The sequence below is a fragment of the Sus scrofa genome, chromosome 2, assembly GCF_054392235.1.
Source record: "Sus scrofa isolate SSC_HxYL_T2T_F1_AM1 chromosome 2, Sscrofa_HxYL_maternal_Yorkshire_Landrace_v2.0, whole genome shotgun sequence".
In the NCBI taxonomy this organism is placed as follows: Eukaryota; Metazoa; Chordata; class Mammalia; order Artiodactyla; family Suidae; genus Sus; species Sus scrofa.
The window spans coordinates 68,163,390-68,178,645 of record NC_139384.1 but is presented as its reverse complement, the minus strand read 5'-3'; the positions used below and the strand labels follow the sequence as shown (position 1 = coordinate 68,178,645).

The 15,256-nt window shown below is 60.0% G+C and overlaps 2 protein-coding genes across 26 annotated transcripts in view; one reads left to right on the top strand and one right to left on the bottom strand.

Moving 5' to 3' along the window:
• The window catches only part of CRTC1 (CREB regulated transcription coactivator 1), an 87,982-nt gene extending 81,592 nt beyond the window's left edge, over window positions 1-6,390 (top strand). For 21 of the 25 annotated variants that reach the window (XR_014836619.1, XM_085010124.1, XM_085010122.1 and 18 more), the window contains one exon: window positions 884-6,390. Coding sequence is in view for 20 of the 25 variants with exons in the window: in XM_085010125.1 (XP_084866251.1) it covers window positions 884-1,095 (212 nt within the window). In the remaining 5 variants the exon portion in view is untranslated. The remainder of the gene's footprint in view (window positions 1-883) is intronic. The other 4 variants (XR_014836621.1, XR_014836622.1, XR_014836618.1 and 1 more) reach the window with 1 other exon arrangement.
• A 382-nt stretch (window positions 6,391-6,772) lies between these two features.
• On the bottom strand, window positions 6,773-14,406 carry COMP (cartilage oligomeric matrix protein). The gene is made up of 19 exons (XM_003123527.4): window positions 14,188-14,406; window positions 13,852-13,937; window positions 13,442-13,493; window positions 12,824-12,993; window positions 11,999-12,136; window positions 11,645-11,719; window positions 11,394-11,552; window positions 11,203-11,307; window positions 11,008-11,115; window positions 10,646-10,805; window positions 10,005-10,123; window positions 9,750-9,802; window positions 9,465-9,646; window positions 9,070-9,248; window positions 8,894-8,942; window positions 8,516-8,712; window positions 7,733-7,905; window positions 7,007-7,146; window positions 6,773-6,924 (listed from the first exon to the last, which is right to left on the bottom strand). The coding sequence occupies exons 1-19, from the start codon at window positions 14,264-14,266 to the stop codon at window positions 6,878-6,880; spliced, it is 2,271 nt and encodes a 756-aa protein (XP_003123575.2). The 5' UTR covers window positions 14,267-14,406; the 3' UTR covers window positions 6,773-6,877.
• Between the last annotated feature and the right edge of the window lie 850 nt (window positions 14,407-15,256).

The following is a 15,256-nucleotide window of genomic DNA, read 5'->3' as shown; positions in this document are numbered from 1 at the left end:
CCCCAGGTGGCCTCAGCACAGTGCCCAGGTGCGCGGACATGCACACGCACCTGTGAGTAAGCCTTCACCCAGCAGAGCTCAGGGTCCCTGCCCCCACCCCTCATCATGCCCTGAAGTTCTGAGTTTTATCAAAGAAGGAAGCAGTTTCCTCACAAGCTAGGGCTGCATGGGATTGAGGGTGAGACTCTCCCAGAAGTCCCCACTGTCATCTCTAGGATGGAGGGGGTCCCTGTCCAGAGCTCCCCATAGCCAAAACTCCGGGTGCACATCTGGTGCCTCCTCCTTGCCCCCACGGTCTGCAGGAGATGTTCTGGGTGCAGAAGCCTTGGCCTTGGGGGTTGTGTGAGAAAGATCAGACACCATTGATTGTCCAGCAGGCCAGACAGACTAGAACCTTCCTGTCCCTTTCCCAGATTGGGAAACTGAGTAGAGGAAGGAGCCCAGGTTGGAACCTAGGTCTCTTGGGGAGAATTTGAGTTTCCCTCCAACCCACAAGGAGGCTCCTGATGTGCACGGAGCAGACTGCCTAGCAGAACCTGGCAGGGCCGGAGAGGTCCCTGCTCCCACCAGGTCACACTGAAGTTTGTGTCGCAGCCTTCATCCCAGGGCTTCCTGGCCTTGACACCCCAACATCCAGGTCAGGACCATCCTATCTACTATGGGGTGTTGAGCAGCATCCCTGGCCTCCACCCACCCGATGCCAGTAGCATTCCCTCCAGTCGTGACAACTAAAAATGACCCCAGACATTGCAGATGTCCCTTGGGGGACAGACTGCTCAGGTGAGCTCCCCTGGTGTGGCCTGAGCATTGAGAGGGGCTGCAGGGGTGCAGGGAGCCAAGGTCAAGCTGAGCCTTTTGTCTGTACCCCACCCCCCATACACAGTGACAGGAGAGTCCCCTCCTAGCCTCTCTAAAGAACTGACCAGCACGCTGGCTGGGGTCGGTGACGTCAGCTTCGACTCTGACAACCAGTTCCCACTGGACGAACTCAAGATTGACCCCTTGACCTTGGACGGACTGCACATGCTCAATGACCCAGACATGGTCCTGGCTGACCCGGCCACTGAAGACACCTTCCGGATGGACCGTCTGTGAGCAGCACGCCCGGCACACTGCCGCCCAGCCCCCGGCTCCGTCACCCCACCGGTCAGTGGTCCCGACGGTGTCTCCCTGAGCCTGGGGACGGCGGCGCTCCGTCCCTCGCAAACGGCCGAGCTTGTGATTCTGAGCTTGCAATGCCGCCAAGCGCCCCTGCCCGCCCATCCCCCCAACCCGGTTGTCCACCTCCCGCGTGAGGCCCTCACGTCGCCCCCGCGGACCCTCCCTGCTCACTTGTCCCCCCTGTAAGATGCGGAAAGCGTGCTGGGCAGGGCCGCCGGGCTCGGGGGGTGGGGCACTGTGCTCTGCGACGCGGTGGGCTGAGGGGCATCTTCCGACTGTTGTCCAGCTCTCACTGCCTTCCTTTATCCCTGGTCCCCCCACCCACCCATGCCCCCAGCCCATGGTTAGGTAGTGAGCCAGCCCCACCCTGCCAAAGGGAGAAGGCGCCAGAGAGGGGGGCCGGGCATGAAGCGAAATAAACACTATTTGGACTGCTGTCTTTTATATTTCTGAGCACACACACAGCGCTAGGAGTCCATCCCTTGGAGGTGGGATGCGAACGTGTGAACAGAGCATGCGAAGCAGCTGAATCTTCCCGGGGCCCAGTGGGAAGCCCAGGCCCCGCCTCACTTGCCCCAGCCAGGCCCCTGTGTGGCCACCTTTGCTGTGAAACCCCTGCCCAGGAGGAACAGGCCTGCTTGGGATGCACGTGGAGGCAGGGATTATTTCTGGGGGTTTTGCAACTTGTTTCCATCTTTCTTTCTCTGTACTGTGGTCACTGTTACTATTATTTAAAGAATGGGGTGGGGAGGGGGTGGCCAGGACATTTGTGTTGTGTTTCTTTTTGTTTGTTTCTTTAGTTTTGTATTTACATTTTGGTCGTAGACCAGTAACTGATTCCTTCAAGCCAACACTTGCCTGAGAGCATGTTTTTATTGTAGAAATCTAATGTTATATATATATTTGTAAGCTAACTGGAAGCAGTCTGCTGCCTGCCCAGGTCTGAGCTGCATCTCTGATCTTTTTAGTTTCACCCCATCATCTCAAAACAGAAGGACATAAGATCAGGCAGGGCTGAGTGGGTATGCTGGCGGAAGCTGGCAGCAGTGACCAGAGGTGCCTCTGCTCTGGTCCTATAATAGACACCTGGGAAGGAGCCGTGGCTTTCACCAAGGGTCTCTCAGCCCACCTCTGCCAGGCCCTCCCGAGGTGCCAACCAGTCCTCAGGGCGGGCCTGTCCCAGACCTTGTGGCCGGCAGTAGCTGTGGCCCCTCAGCTCAGAGATGCCCCAGAGACAAGGCCGTCCTCACCACCCCACTCCAGGAACTGACCGACATTCGTTCCTCTGGCCATGCCGCTTGTAGCTCCTCCTGGCAGGCTAGACGTGGAGGCCAAGAGCAGTGTGCATTTTAGCGGTTGGTTTCCAGGTGCTTCTCAAAGTGCCTCGGGAGGCCCAGGTGACCATCCGTCGGGGCTCACTGGCGCGCCGGAGGCCGTCCCTCTACCCTACAGGCCCTGTGAGTGGGTGGTAGGGCTGGCTTTGTGTTCTGTCGGTTGCTTTGGAATAGGAACCTCTGTTTCATTCTCTCCGACATCGCATCTCGCATCTGGAGTTCTTGCTCCTCCACCTGCTGGCCGGGCCGGCACCTCTTGCTTGGTGTGTTTCGGCCTCCGCCGGGGTCTTAGGAGCACCCACCTCTGTCTGTGGGAGCCGGGTTTGATCTCCTTGTTCCCCAGCCAGGTGGTTAGCACTCAGCCAAGCGGCTGGGTGGCCATACATATGGAAAGTCCCCCACCCCCATCCTTGGTCATTTGGCCTCCACTGCTGTTTTGGAGGCTTGGGGACACTGTGTCAGTCCATCCAGTTCAAGGGCCTGTTATGTTTCCATGACGGGGGCTGGGGCGAAGAGTGGGGACTCTTTTTTTTTTTTTTTTTTTTTTTTTAAAGGAAAACTACATGTACATAGAAGGGTTTGATTACTGTTAGACTTGTATGTAGAACTTTTTAAAAAATGGCCTTAATAAAATAACAAGCAACCTTCCTGGATGCAATTTTCAAACAAGGCACTGGGGTCCCTCTGAGGGTGCCCTGTCAGCCCTCACTTCCCATCTGCTCAGCACTGGATTCTTGGTGCACATGGGCAGGAGAGGAGGGGGTGTTCAGCCCCGTGGCCCATTTCCAGTGTCCCTCGGCCAGGAGCACAGGTGACATTGTATTAACATGGCAGCCTCGGCCCAGGAGGGGCGTAGGTGCAGTGCTTTCCCTGGGGAGGGGGCCCCAGCCAGGAGCCAGCGGCCAGGCATCCTCAAAGCGTTTACTGCCCCCTCCTGGGCCTGGGCAGGACTCTGGGGATTTTGGCTTTTTCTTAAGTAACACTTCTCTACTAAATATTCTTGAATTGCCAAGACCTTTAGAAACAAGACAGCTTAAGGGGAATCAGCCCTTTGACTTGTGACGTGAAAATACTGTGATTTCAGGCAAGCTGCACCATGAGGGGTGAGCCGGGGCCCCTGCATTATGTACATAGACCCGCCGTCTGCGTCCTCGCCCACTTTGGCCGAGCGACCCTCAGCTGTGCAAAAACCTTTTCTCCGGGAGCACGAGCCAACCAGCGTGTCCCCACCTGCCTCAGTTTTACCCTCTGTCCTCTGAGCCCCCAGGGTGGTTGGTGAGTTTGTTACTGCACGAGGCTCACGGGCCAAGGGCGACACTCGGGGTCAGCTTTTCTCTGTGTCCTCCAGAGAAGAGCGATCATGCCCCGCCCTTCAGCGTCACTCCCTAGAGTGCCCAGCACTGACTTGGGGGGGCAGAAGGAGGAGTCTTATGGGGATCCCATCCCTGTCACAGGTACCCTTGGGGACCTCCACCCCTGCTGTGCCCTTACCAGAGGGAAGACAGGCAGTACTATTTGGGGTATCCTGCAGCCTCCTTCTCAATCTCCCCGCAAGCCCTGCTTCCCCCTGACACTTATGGGTGAGAAGGGTCAGGGCCAGTCCCTTGAGGCAGCGTGCCCTGAGACCTTTAGTGGAAAGCTCAGGGAGCAAGTCGACCCTTGAGTAAAATGTGGGGCCCACAGCCAGCAGAATCCTAAAACCAGTCAGGCTACCCTGTGGGGACAAAGCACAGCAGAAGGGACCCTAATGGAGTTGGGTCCAGCCTCCACTGCAGTCCACAGAGCTCCCTGGGACCTGGCCTGCGAGGCTGGAAGGCAAGGGCAGGTGTATATGTGTTTGTGGCACTTTCCCAGCAATGCCTCACGCTAACCTCCAGCCTCCCCACTGGCCTCAGGGCCACCTGCCTGCCCAGTGAGTGTGCACTGGGGATGCAGCCCTGTCTTGGATGCTGGGCTGGGCTTTGCGCCTGGGTGTTCTGACCTACTCATGGGTTTAAGGGGCTGGGTAGGAGAGTCCTGACGTCATGGGTGTGTTTGGTCTGATTTCTTCAGGCAACCAACCTCTGAGGAGGATGGCTAGCCAAGCAGGCCCCATCACGAGGCCTGTTTATCACAGCGGGATGGGCGGGGACGGTTGGATCTGTGCATTCATCCATCAAATGCTGTGAGACCCCCGCCTGGAGGGTGAGAGGCACCTGTCGTCCATTCATCATCCTACTGGCGCAGGTGTCCAGTTTTGGATGGGTGTGCTAGGTGCTGGCTGGTTGCTGTCAGGTGGGACAGGAGTAGGTGTTGCCTGTGGGGGGCTGGGCTGGGCTGGGCTGGGCTGGGCCCATGCAGCAGGGGTGACCCGCTCTGTCCAACTTTCTGGGCCCGATGAGTCCCCATGATCCCCTGTTCCTAGAGGGGGCTCTGTTGACCTGGAGGCCCCCGGAGGGCTCAGGACACCTGGGATGGTGCGTCTGTCGCCAGACCTCCATGTCTTAGCCAACCCTGAGCAAGTTCAGAACCAAACATGCTGCCAAACTCCTGTCCCCAACTGGATTCTGAGCTTTCTGCATTTCCAAAGAAGGCATCCTTACCGCAGGGTGCAGGCTGGGTGTGGTGAGGCCTAGTTGTATCGGGAGACTCCTCCTACCCTATAGCCGCTCCCAGCCCTGACGAAGCAGCAGCAGCACCCTTCACCCTCACTGGGTTCAGTTGGAGCTATAGTAGTCAGAGGCCTCAGGGTACCCCTGGTGTGGGCCTGGGGCACAGGGTACAAGGTTAAGGGTACTTGGTGTCCCTGAGCCTGGTCTACCACCCCTGCAGGTGATGCTTCAGATGAGGGAGCCGTGGCCACCTGAGCACCCCTTGCATGGCCTGAAGAGCTGGGGGGAGACCTGGTGCCCCACCTACCCTGGGAGGCCTGCCGGGGGTGAGTGGGCAGCCAGGTCAGTTTCTGCCCAGGTTCTCCGTGGACCCCGGGCCCCCACCCCTCGGGGGTCTCACAGCATATGATGAGGGGTCCCTGGGACATTTCCTTCTTCAGGCCCTGCCCAGGCAGCTTGGCCTGAGCCAACTCTGTTTTCTGGTTTCCCTCTGCCTTGGGCATCCTGCCTGCATGGGGAACTCCTCATAACCATTGGTGTTCCATAGGCGACAGGCCTCAGACAAGAGCTCTCACCTGGGGGGACCTGCACCCCCAGGCCTGGGCACTAGAGTACTCTCGAAGGCACCCAGGGGCACAAGACCCTTGTGACCTGGGCCTCAGTCCCTTTCTGTCACTGGCTCAGGCTCAAGGGTGTGAGGGCCACAGGCATGTCCCAGGCAGGGTAGGGGCAAGAGCTGAATGTGAGGGTGATGCTAGTCCCAGACTGCTCCTGTGCCCTCCTAGCCAGTGCCCAGCGCTCTGTCCTGAGGAGCCAGTAACACGTGGGTTACCCCCATCTTGCAGGGTTGTGGTATTTGGGGGCAATCGATGCCCTGACTGTCCCCTCTGACCTCCCGCCAACTGGGACAAGGGGACACAGCTGTGGCATATGCCACCAGACCCTGGGAGGGAGGGCTTTGGCAGCCGGGGTCCACTGGCCCCGCCATGCTCTCTATGGGAAACTGCCCCTCCCCGTCTAGGGGCTGGGCCATACCACTGATATATGCAAACCCGCCAGTCCGAGCCCTGCCCCACCTGTGTCCCTCTTTCCCCAGGCTGGCTCTGCCCCCACCCCACCCCCAGCATGTACATTGTGCTGTAGATGTCCCGTGGGCCGCACGTGTGGGTGCCCACGGTGGGTGGGGGCGGGCGCTCAGGGCGCACTCGGCCGGCCCCTGCCCATCCTCTCTGGCGTGGACGCTATCGTCTTTGTACCTTTGCATCCTTTGTAATGAAACGTAATAAAAATCCAATGTTTTCGTCTTTGCCTCCTCCCCTTTATTCCTGTCCTCTTCTCCCCCCTCAAAGATGAAATATGGGTGTTGAAGGTGTACCAGGCAGGAGCCACACAGGCCACACACACATACACACACACACGCACGAATATGGACACACAGGTGTGAGCTCCTCACACACACACCCCAGGGTCCTGGGGCAGATATTTGAGGGGAGTGGGTGGGATGCAGCAGCAGGCTGCACTGAGTCAGGGCCGACACTCCTGGTCATGCTGCGGGGGCCCCAGCCAGTCAGCCGGAAGTCAGTGGTAGGCCCCCACTCTCCCAAGCCCTGGGTTTGGGGTCCCTGGCCCAGCCTTCGTCAGAGGCTCCACCCTACTATCTCCCCACAGCAGAGACCACAGCTGTCATTCCGCCACACACACACTTTATTTCCTCTCTGAACCCCTCTCCCTTCCTCTCAGGTCTGCTGCCTCTTGGGGCCAGGTGCTGATGGCAGGTCCCACTCCCAGTCCTTAGGCCTGCAGCAGCCGCTGGGCCTCGTAATCCTCCGGGATGGTGTCTGTGGAGAGAGAGTGAGTGGGTGAGAGGGATAAGCCGGGCAGTAGGGACTCCCCATCTTTCCCATCAGGGCCCACTCTTACCATTGCAGCGGTACCGCAGGTTAGCCCAGATGATGTTCTCCTGGGAGAAGCAGAAGACTCCCAAGCGGCCGCCCCGCATGGTTGTATCCAGGACAACATTGCTGTCTGCCACCAGCTCAGGGCCCTCATAGAACCGCACTCTGCAGGGGAGGAGGGAACTGTGATTCGGGGCCCTGGGCCAGGCCCTCCCCTCTGAGAGCTTCAGCCTCCTGCCCTCCTGTCTAGGAGTGGGGGCTGTGTATTCCCTTGCCTGGGCCACACTCGGCGCAGAGGGGGCTCCTGACCTGAGCCTCAGTTTCCCTGCATGAGAGGGTGGACATCTAGGGCCCTGCACACAGTAGGTGCTGAGCATAGTGCCTGGACTTCTGACAGCACAGAGTAGGGACTGAAAAACGGAGTGGGTGAGACCCCCACCTTCCATTGTGTGCTGGGTCCCAGGAGAGGCCAAATAGTTCATTCTTTTTTTAATTAAAAAAAAATGGGGGGGGGGGCACCACGTGCAGTGACTTGACGTGGGATCTCAGTTCCTGGGGTGCAGCGGTGAAAGTGCCAAATCCTAGCCACTAGATCACTGGGGAATTCCCGAAGCAGTTAATTCTAACTGCCTGTATCATTCCCACTTTACATATAAGGAGGCCAAGGCTCCCTGGAGCCCCCCTCCCCTTCCCTTAAGAATCAGGATAGAGCAAGGGCTGCTGGCCTTCTGGCAGGGAGCAGGCTTCCCACCTGATGTAGCCCACTTGGGGCCGGTGCTGTAGGAACCAGCGGTAGGATGTCTTGTCCTTCCAGCCCACGTTGCGGGGGTCCTTCCACAGCAGCCGCACCTGTGATGCTGTGTCCCCTGTGTGCCACAGGGCGTTTCGAAGCTGCTCCCCAGGGCCTGTGGAGGACTTCACGGCCTGCCACACCCAGAAAGAGAGGAATGGGGTCAGAGACCACACAGGCCACCAGAGCACCCCAGACATGTGAGGGCCTGTGAATCACAGAGTAGTTGTGGAGGGTCCCCATGTGCCTGGATCACAGAGTAGTTGTGGAGAGTCCCCATGTGCCTGGATGGAAGATCCCCCAGGATGCCTTCTTGGGGACCACATGGAGGTTGGTAGGTAGGTCATGGCAGGGGGAGCAATGGTCTGGGGGCTCATGAGAGGATGTGGGAGTCTGCAGGAGGATTTAGTGACCTGTAGAAAGTTTCGGTTGTCCATGGGGTAAACTGGAATCTAGAGGACCTGGGGAATATTAGGGTTTCAGTGAAATACTGAGGGAGTCTGCAGGAAGATTTGGAACCTGAGGGAAAGTCTAGGGCTCTGTGAGAGGGTTAGGGGCCACAGGCAGGCTGAGGGATCGTGAGAGAGTGTGGGCCTATGGGAGCAAGTGGGAAGATTTACGTGGAAGGACTTTGAGGTCCATAGAATGGTGGGGGTTTGGGGGTGTAGGACTTTGGGGATCTCTGGAAATCTTTGGGGTCTTGGAGATGGCCTTGAGACCAAGGGTTTGGGTGAGGCCCAGCACCTTGAGCTGGATGCCAGGCTCCGCCACGGCGCGGAAGGGGTTTGCCTGCCAGTATGTCTGCTCCATCTGCTTCCACATGACCACATAGAAGCTGGAACTGTCTTGGTAGCCAAAGATGAAACCCGCGTAGTCGTCATCCGTGACTGTGTTCACGTGGAATGTGCCTTCGAAGTCCACGCCATTGAAGGCCGTGTAACCTGAAGAGAGGAAGGGACGGTGGTCCCGCCTCTCCAGAATCCAGAATCCCCGACCCTTGAGCCCAGACCACCCAACTGGGCTCTGCCTTTCAAGAGTCCTGGCTTGATCCTGTCCCACCTCTCCTCTAGCCCTGCCCCCTGAGCCACTCCCTGCATAGCCCGACCCCTCCCCACGTCTCACCCACAGCCAGGCCAGGGTCACTGTTCATCGTCTGCACGATCTCCATCCCCTGGTGGGATTCAAAGGAAGAAGGGCCTTAGGCCAGCCGTGTGGGCCCTCATCTCCCTGTCCCCAGCTTAGGACCCAGTGTGGTGGTCCCGGACTCCCCCTACCTTCCACCTGGGCCCTGCCCCCACCTGGTTGAGCACCACCCAGTTGGGGTCTATTTGCGCGTCGCCCTCTGGGTCCAGCACGACGGTCTGGAAGGCCCTGAAGTCGGTGAGGGTGACCTCAGCATTCTCCGGACACACATCAATCTTGTCTACCACCTTGTCCGCATCAAAGTCCCCTTGGCACGCGTCCCCCACGCCGTCCCCTGCGAGGAGGTAGGAGATTTCCCCCACAGAGAGGTAAAATCAGCTCCAGGCTCTGCTCCAGGCCTGGCCACACCCACACAAGCTACCAGCCACTCCCACACCACGCCTCCAGCTCTGCTCACACTTGCCCTGACCCCACCTTGCCTGCCCCAAACCTCACCCTAGTGGCTCCACACTGGCCCTGTGCCCACCACAGGCCCTGCCCTCTGCCTTACGGTCCACGTCTTCCTGGCCGGGGTTGGGCACCAGGCGGCAGTTGTCCCGACTATCAGGGACCCCATCATTGTCATCATCGTCGTCACAGGCATCACCCTGACCATCGTGGTCTGAGTCTTGTTGGGCGCTGTTAGGCACTGTGGGGCAGTTATCTCGAGAGTCCTGATGCCCATCTCCATCCCTAGAGTGGGTGGGTGGGGCAGAGAGACAATGAGACCTCAGAAAGCTGGGTTGGGGGCTGCCTACCCTGGGTCCCCACCTTAGCCCCCAGATGGCCTCCTTACTTGTCTTGGTCGCTGTCACATGCATCTCCCACAAAGTCGTGGTCCACATCCCTCTGGGTGGGAGAAGGATGCAGGTGTTTACAATCAGAGCAGAAGAATTCAGAAGCCTCCCACCCGCCCACTCAGTTCCAGGGCCAAGGCCTTCCTGACCCCAAGGAATAACCCCCAGGCTGCTCAGACTGGGCTGGAGTCTTGTTAACCAGCCTGGGGCTCACCTCTAGGATCTGACCCGTCTGGGCTCTGGCCTATGCTTACCTGATCTGCATTGCTCTTCTGAGGACAGTTGTCACAGGCATCCCCTATACCATCACCATCACTGTCCTTCTGGTCTGAATTGGGCACCCTGGGGCAGTTGTCCACCGTGTTGCGGATCCCTGTGGGAAGCAGGGACACAGAACAGGATCCCAAGATGGGGACGGGGCCAGGCGGACTTCAGCAGAGCAGGTGCACACCTGGGCCTGAGTCCCACCCCATTTCTGGCTCCCAATAGCTACAAGTTATTCATGCGCAATCCCCAGCCTCATAGAGCCTAAATGAATGGCGGGCGGTGAGGGGACTGGTTTTGTGAATGCACCACCTTGAGCCTCTGCCCCGGTGTAAAAATGGCTCCTCCTGGCCCTACATCCCAGTCTCATGTCTCTGCCCTCTTACTCCCTCCCGGCGTCATCTAACACAGGGACCGCTTTCCTCCCCTCCAAAATTTCCTTCCTTTTCCATTCAGCCTCATGTCCCAGCTTGCATTTTTCTACCTAGCGGAGCCTAGTCCGCGGTCCCTGGCACCCTGGGCGAGCTCAGCTCCCTCCGGCTTCCAAAACCGGCCGAGCCCCGCCCCCAGCCAAGCCCCGCCTCTCCGTGCCTGAGCTTCTCTCTCCTTTCCCCCCTGCCCCAGAGCTTACGGTCGCCGTCTATGTCGTCGTCGCAGGCGTCGCCTCTGCCGTCCTGATCTGTGTCCTTCTGGTCGTCGTTCTTCTGAGACCGGCAGTTGTCGCACGCATCGCCCCACTTGTCGCCATCCGCATTGCGCTGGTCTGGGTTCCGCACCAGCGGGCAGTTGTCCTAGAGGTCAAGGCCGGTTGGGGGATTGGTCAGGCCTGGTGAGGCAAAGGTCAATCCCCAGCCTAGTCCCTCTCCGAGGCCCAGCCTCCTCTGCAGGGGCCCCTCCCCCCACTAGGACCAGGGAGCTCAGCCTCTGAGGCCACGCCCATCACCCAAGACACGCCCCCATCCAGTCTCTCCTGGACCCCCGCTTTTGCCCCACCTGCTCATTGAGGACGCCGTCCCCGTCGGCATCCGGGTCGCAAGCATCTCCGATGCCGTCGCGATCCACGTCCTCCTGCCCTGAGTTGGGCACCGTCACGCAGTTGTCCTACGGGTGGGAGCGGCGGGCATGAGGGGCGTGGTCAGGGAGCCCCGACCGCTCTCCTACCAGGTCACGCCCCCAGACCCCACCCACCTTTCGGCACTGGCGCTCTGAGCAGCGCAGCTTCTCATCCGGAAAGCCGTCCAAGTCTGTGTCCCGGCCACAGAGGATCCCGTTGCCCGCCCAGCCGACAGCGCACTGTGGGTAGGGGAGTGAGTGGGTGCTCTGTCGTGGCTGCACCCCGCACCCCTATCTTACGCCCTTCCTGGGCCGCTCTCACTCACCACGCACGATCGCGATCCATCACGCTCCAGGACGCAGTCGGCCTTCTCGTGGCACGGGCTGGGCGTGCCGTCTGGACAGAAGCGCTGTGAGCGCCTACGGCAGCCTGATGCCTGGTCGCCCACGAAGCCGGGCTGGCACGGACCGCACTGGAAGGAGCCCTGCGCCGGAGCCACAGGTCAGCCCACACCGCCTGAATCTTCGCGCCCAATCCTCCATCTCTCAATCCTTCCCCTCTTCTCCCAGGCCTTACCACGGTATTGACGCATACGGAGTTGGGGACGCAGTTATGCTGCCCGGTCTCACACTCATTAATATCCGTGCAAACCTGGGTGAGAGGGAGCCCAAAGGTCACTGCTCTCAGGCAGATACCCCCAGACGTCCCACCCGGTTCACGCCTTTGAATCCTACTCTCCCCTACATCTTGCTCCCAACCCCGACCGTCCCTGAATCGGACCCTTACTTCCTCTATCCCCCAGACCCGGATCCCCTTCCCTTCGCGTTAGACTGAGGCAGAGAAAAGGCTGCGAGGCCGGAGGTCGAATTTACTCAACAAAACGGCCCTAGCTCCTTCTGGCTCCCCACCCCAACCTCCTACAGCCCTTACCTGCTTGTTGGCCTTGGCAAAGGCCAGCCCCACGCCCTCGTGGGTGGGGCCGCTGTACCCGGGTGGGCAAGCCTCACAGCGGAAGCCTGGACTGGTATTGATGCAGCGGACGCGGGGGAAGCAGGGATGGGCGTTGCACTGCGGGAGGAAGGGCCGCTGAGCGTCAGAGGTGAAGCTGGGTCTCCCAGAGATCAGTGCCTCAAGGCTTATTGGGCTTATCCTTGGGAAGTTCAAGGGCCAACAGCTAGCTCGTGGAGGGGAGGGTGCCATATGTGGCAGAGGCCATAGTCCCAGGCGTCACACATGGCTTTGCCTTGATAGGGGAAGATAGGGGAAGGGACAAGACCAGGAGGGGAGAAGGGCGCGCCTGGAGAGAGTTGTTCCTCGGACCGGGTGGGCTGGGTGCTCAGGGGCGGGGTAAGAAATTTTGAGGGCGGGCGTCCCCAGAGGAGGGGGGAAGTGGTCGTCGGGATGCGCGTGCCCGGCGGCGAGGAGGTCGTTGGGACGCGGGTCCCCCAATGATGGGGCTTGAGACACGCGGCGGTGAGGGGGGTCGTTGAGGCAGACCGCTCCTGGCAATAGGGGAGTCGTCCGGGGGGACGTCACTGGCTACCGAGGAAGTTGATGGGACCGGTGTCTCAGGTGGAGAGGGGGATGGGACGGGTGGGTGTCCCCCATTGGTGGGGAGGTCGTCCGCACTTGCGTCCCTGGAGGTGAGGGGGTCCTCCGGGAGAGCACACTCAGCTGAGGAGGAGGTCGTCGGGGCACTAAGGAGTTGTGGGGGCAAGCGTTGGGGGATCGTTGGGGCGGTGGGGGCGGACGCACCTCGTTGACGTCCGCGCAGTGCGAGCCGTTGCCTGTGAAACCTGCGGGGCAGGGTCCACAGCGCGCGCCACTCGCCGTCTCGGTACAAGCCACTCCCGGGAAGCAGAAGCCGGGCGCGCACTGGCTTAGGGGCCGCACGCTCAGCCTCGGGGTGCGCGCGGGTTGCATCCCTGCCGGGGGGTGGGGGGAGTGTGTGGAGTTGTTCAGGGCCACGTCCAGGGGCGGAGACTATCCAGACCAAGCTCCAGTCCAGGGGCTGGGCCCTGGGGGCGTGGCGAGATCCTGGTGGCTCTGCGACGCTGCCCCGTACAGCGTGCTCAGCCCGTCAGGCTCAACAGTCTGGATCTCTGCGCTCGTGCGTGTTTTGCCTCTCCCTCTGTGACTGTCCACCTCCCAGCATCTCTCGCACGGTTTCTGGCTCTTTTGGGGTCTCCCCCTCCCAAAATCTCTGTCTCCCCTCCTGTTCCTCTCTCTCCATCAATCCAATTTCTCCATCTCTGTCAGTCTCCGTCTTCTCCTCCTCTGTCTCTTTTCCTCCTAGTCTGCCCTTCACTCTGTCTCTGGCTATCTCTTCTCTCTTTCCCGCCGCCCTGTCTCTGCCGCCCCAGCTGCACTCACCGCACGCGTCACACTCCATCACCGTGTTTTTCAGGAACGTGATCTCCTTGACCTTTGGTGCGAGAGGGATGGGGTGTGGTCAGTGGGGCTCCATCCTTTTCCTCCTCTCTCTCATCTCCCCTCTTCCTCTCCCAAACTCCATTGCCGAAGAACACCCACTCTCAGCCCCTCTCCTCCTTCTCTAGGATTCCCTTCCCCCTCACAGACCCCTACCCTCTCCCGCTATCCCTGGGACCCCCCCTTTTCCCTCTTCCTTTTCCATAACCCTGGACCCTCTCCATCTCCGCCAGGACCCCCTTCTCCAGTCCTCCTCCCACTTCCCCACACTCACCTACCTCCAAGACCCCAAGACCCCCTTCTTCTCTTCCAAGCCTTTCTCCGCCCTCCCCTGCACCAACCCCAGCTCGCACCTGCTGCCTCAGCAGCTCCCGCACATCCTGCAGCGCCGCGTTGGTCTCCTGTAGTTCTCGCAGCATCTGCGGGCCCAGGTCTGCACCTGCGCTGACAGGGGGCACTGGTGGGGCGAGGGCGCCCAGGGACCCCCTTCGCCACTCCTCACACCGCCGCCAAAGGGACCCCTGATGCCCACTCTGTTTCTTGAGCCTCCACCACGCTCCCTGCTTTCTTCACCCCGCATGCCCCCAGCGAATAGTCCCTGAGCCCCCAAGGAGACATGACGCCAGGACTCCCGCGAGTCCCGTCCCTTTGGGGGTCGGGGACACAGCGTAGGGGAGGGGGCAGCTTACCCAGCGTTATCTGACCCTGGCCGGATGCGCCGAGGGCCGCCAGGGTGATCAAGAGAACGCGGGCGACGGTGAGAACCATGGCGGCGGCGGGGAGCTGGACGGCGGCTCGCTCTCTTCTGCCCACGAGGCCCGCGCCGCCTATTTATACCAGCGGCGCAGCCGGCCGGCCCCGGGAACGGCCCACCCGGGCGCTGCCCAGCGTCCAGCCGCAAGGTAAACAGATGGCGCTGGCCTCTGCGCTCGAGGCCCCGCCCAGCGCAGCGCAGTTTCCGTAGGGAAACTGAGTCACCAGGAGGCTGTGTAGGGGTCGGTGGGGGCGGGGAATCATGTAGGACCACCCTCCAGCCCTCTCATTCACTTATTTGAGTACCTGTTGCAATGCCAAGACAGGGGCATAGTTGGGAACGAAGCGATCCCCACAGCAGCTCCCCTCAGCTCCCACTTGGAGAAACTGAGTCAAGAGTGGCTAAAGGAGTTCCCCTCGTGGTGCAGTGGTTAATGAATCCGACTAGGAACCATGAGGTTGTGGGTTCGATCCCTGGCCTTGTTCAGCGGGTTAAGGATCTGGCGTTGTGGTGAACTGTGGTGTGGGTCACAGACGAGGCTTGGATCCTGCGCTGCTGTGGCTCTGGCATAGGCCAGCGGCTACAGCGCCGATTAGACCCCTAGCCTGGGAACCTCCATATGCTGTGGGAGCAGCTCAGGTAAAGGAAAAAGAGGAAAAAAAAAAAAAAAAAGAGTGGCTAAAGATTAGGACCTATATCCTCCCCCACCTCTTTCTGATCTTCCCTCTCTATGGTTACCTGGCTGGTGGGTAGAGGGTGGAGGCAGCCTGGTTGCTCAGGGCCCAGGAGCCCACTCAGTCTCCAAATCTGTGCAATGGTCTGTGTGTGTTCTTCCCCATCAGAGGGGTAAGCAAATTAAAGGGCTCTGGCTGAAGGAGGTCTGGCTGCAGGAGTGGAGTGGGGGGGTGGGGGGGTGGGGGTGTGTGCCCAGTGCTTCTGTTTGTCGAGACTTTGCCATACCATCTGAGCTCCACTCCAGTTCTGTGGGAACAGCCTGTAATAAA

Bases quoted from the DNA above. Each gene is read 5' to 3' on its own strand.
- COMP (XM_003123527.4), bottom strand. From the start codon at position 14,266: ATGGTTCTCACCGTCGCCCGCGTTCTCTTGATCACCCTGGCGGCCCTC. The intron at 11,720-11,998 runs GTAAGGGCTGTA...CCTCTCACCCAG, and splicing joins TTGCCAAGGCCAACAAGCAG to GTTTGCACGGATATTAATGA. The intron at 9,803-10,004 runs GTAAGCATAGGC...TCTCCCACCCAG, and splicing joins AGAAGAGCAATGCAGATCAG to AGGGATGTGGACCACGACTT.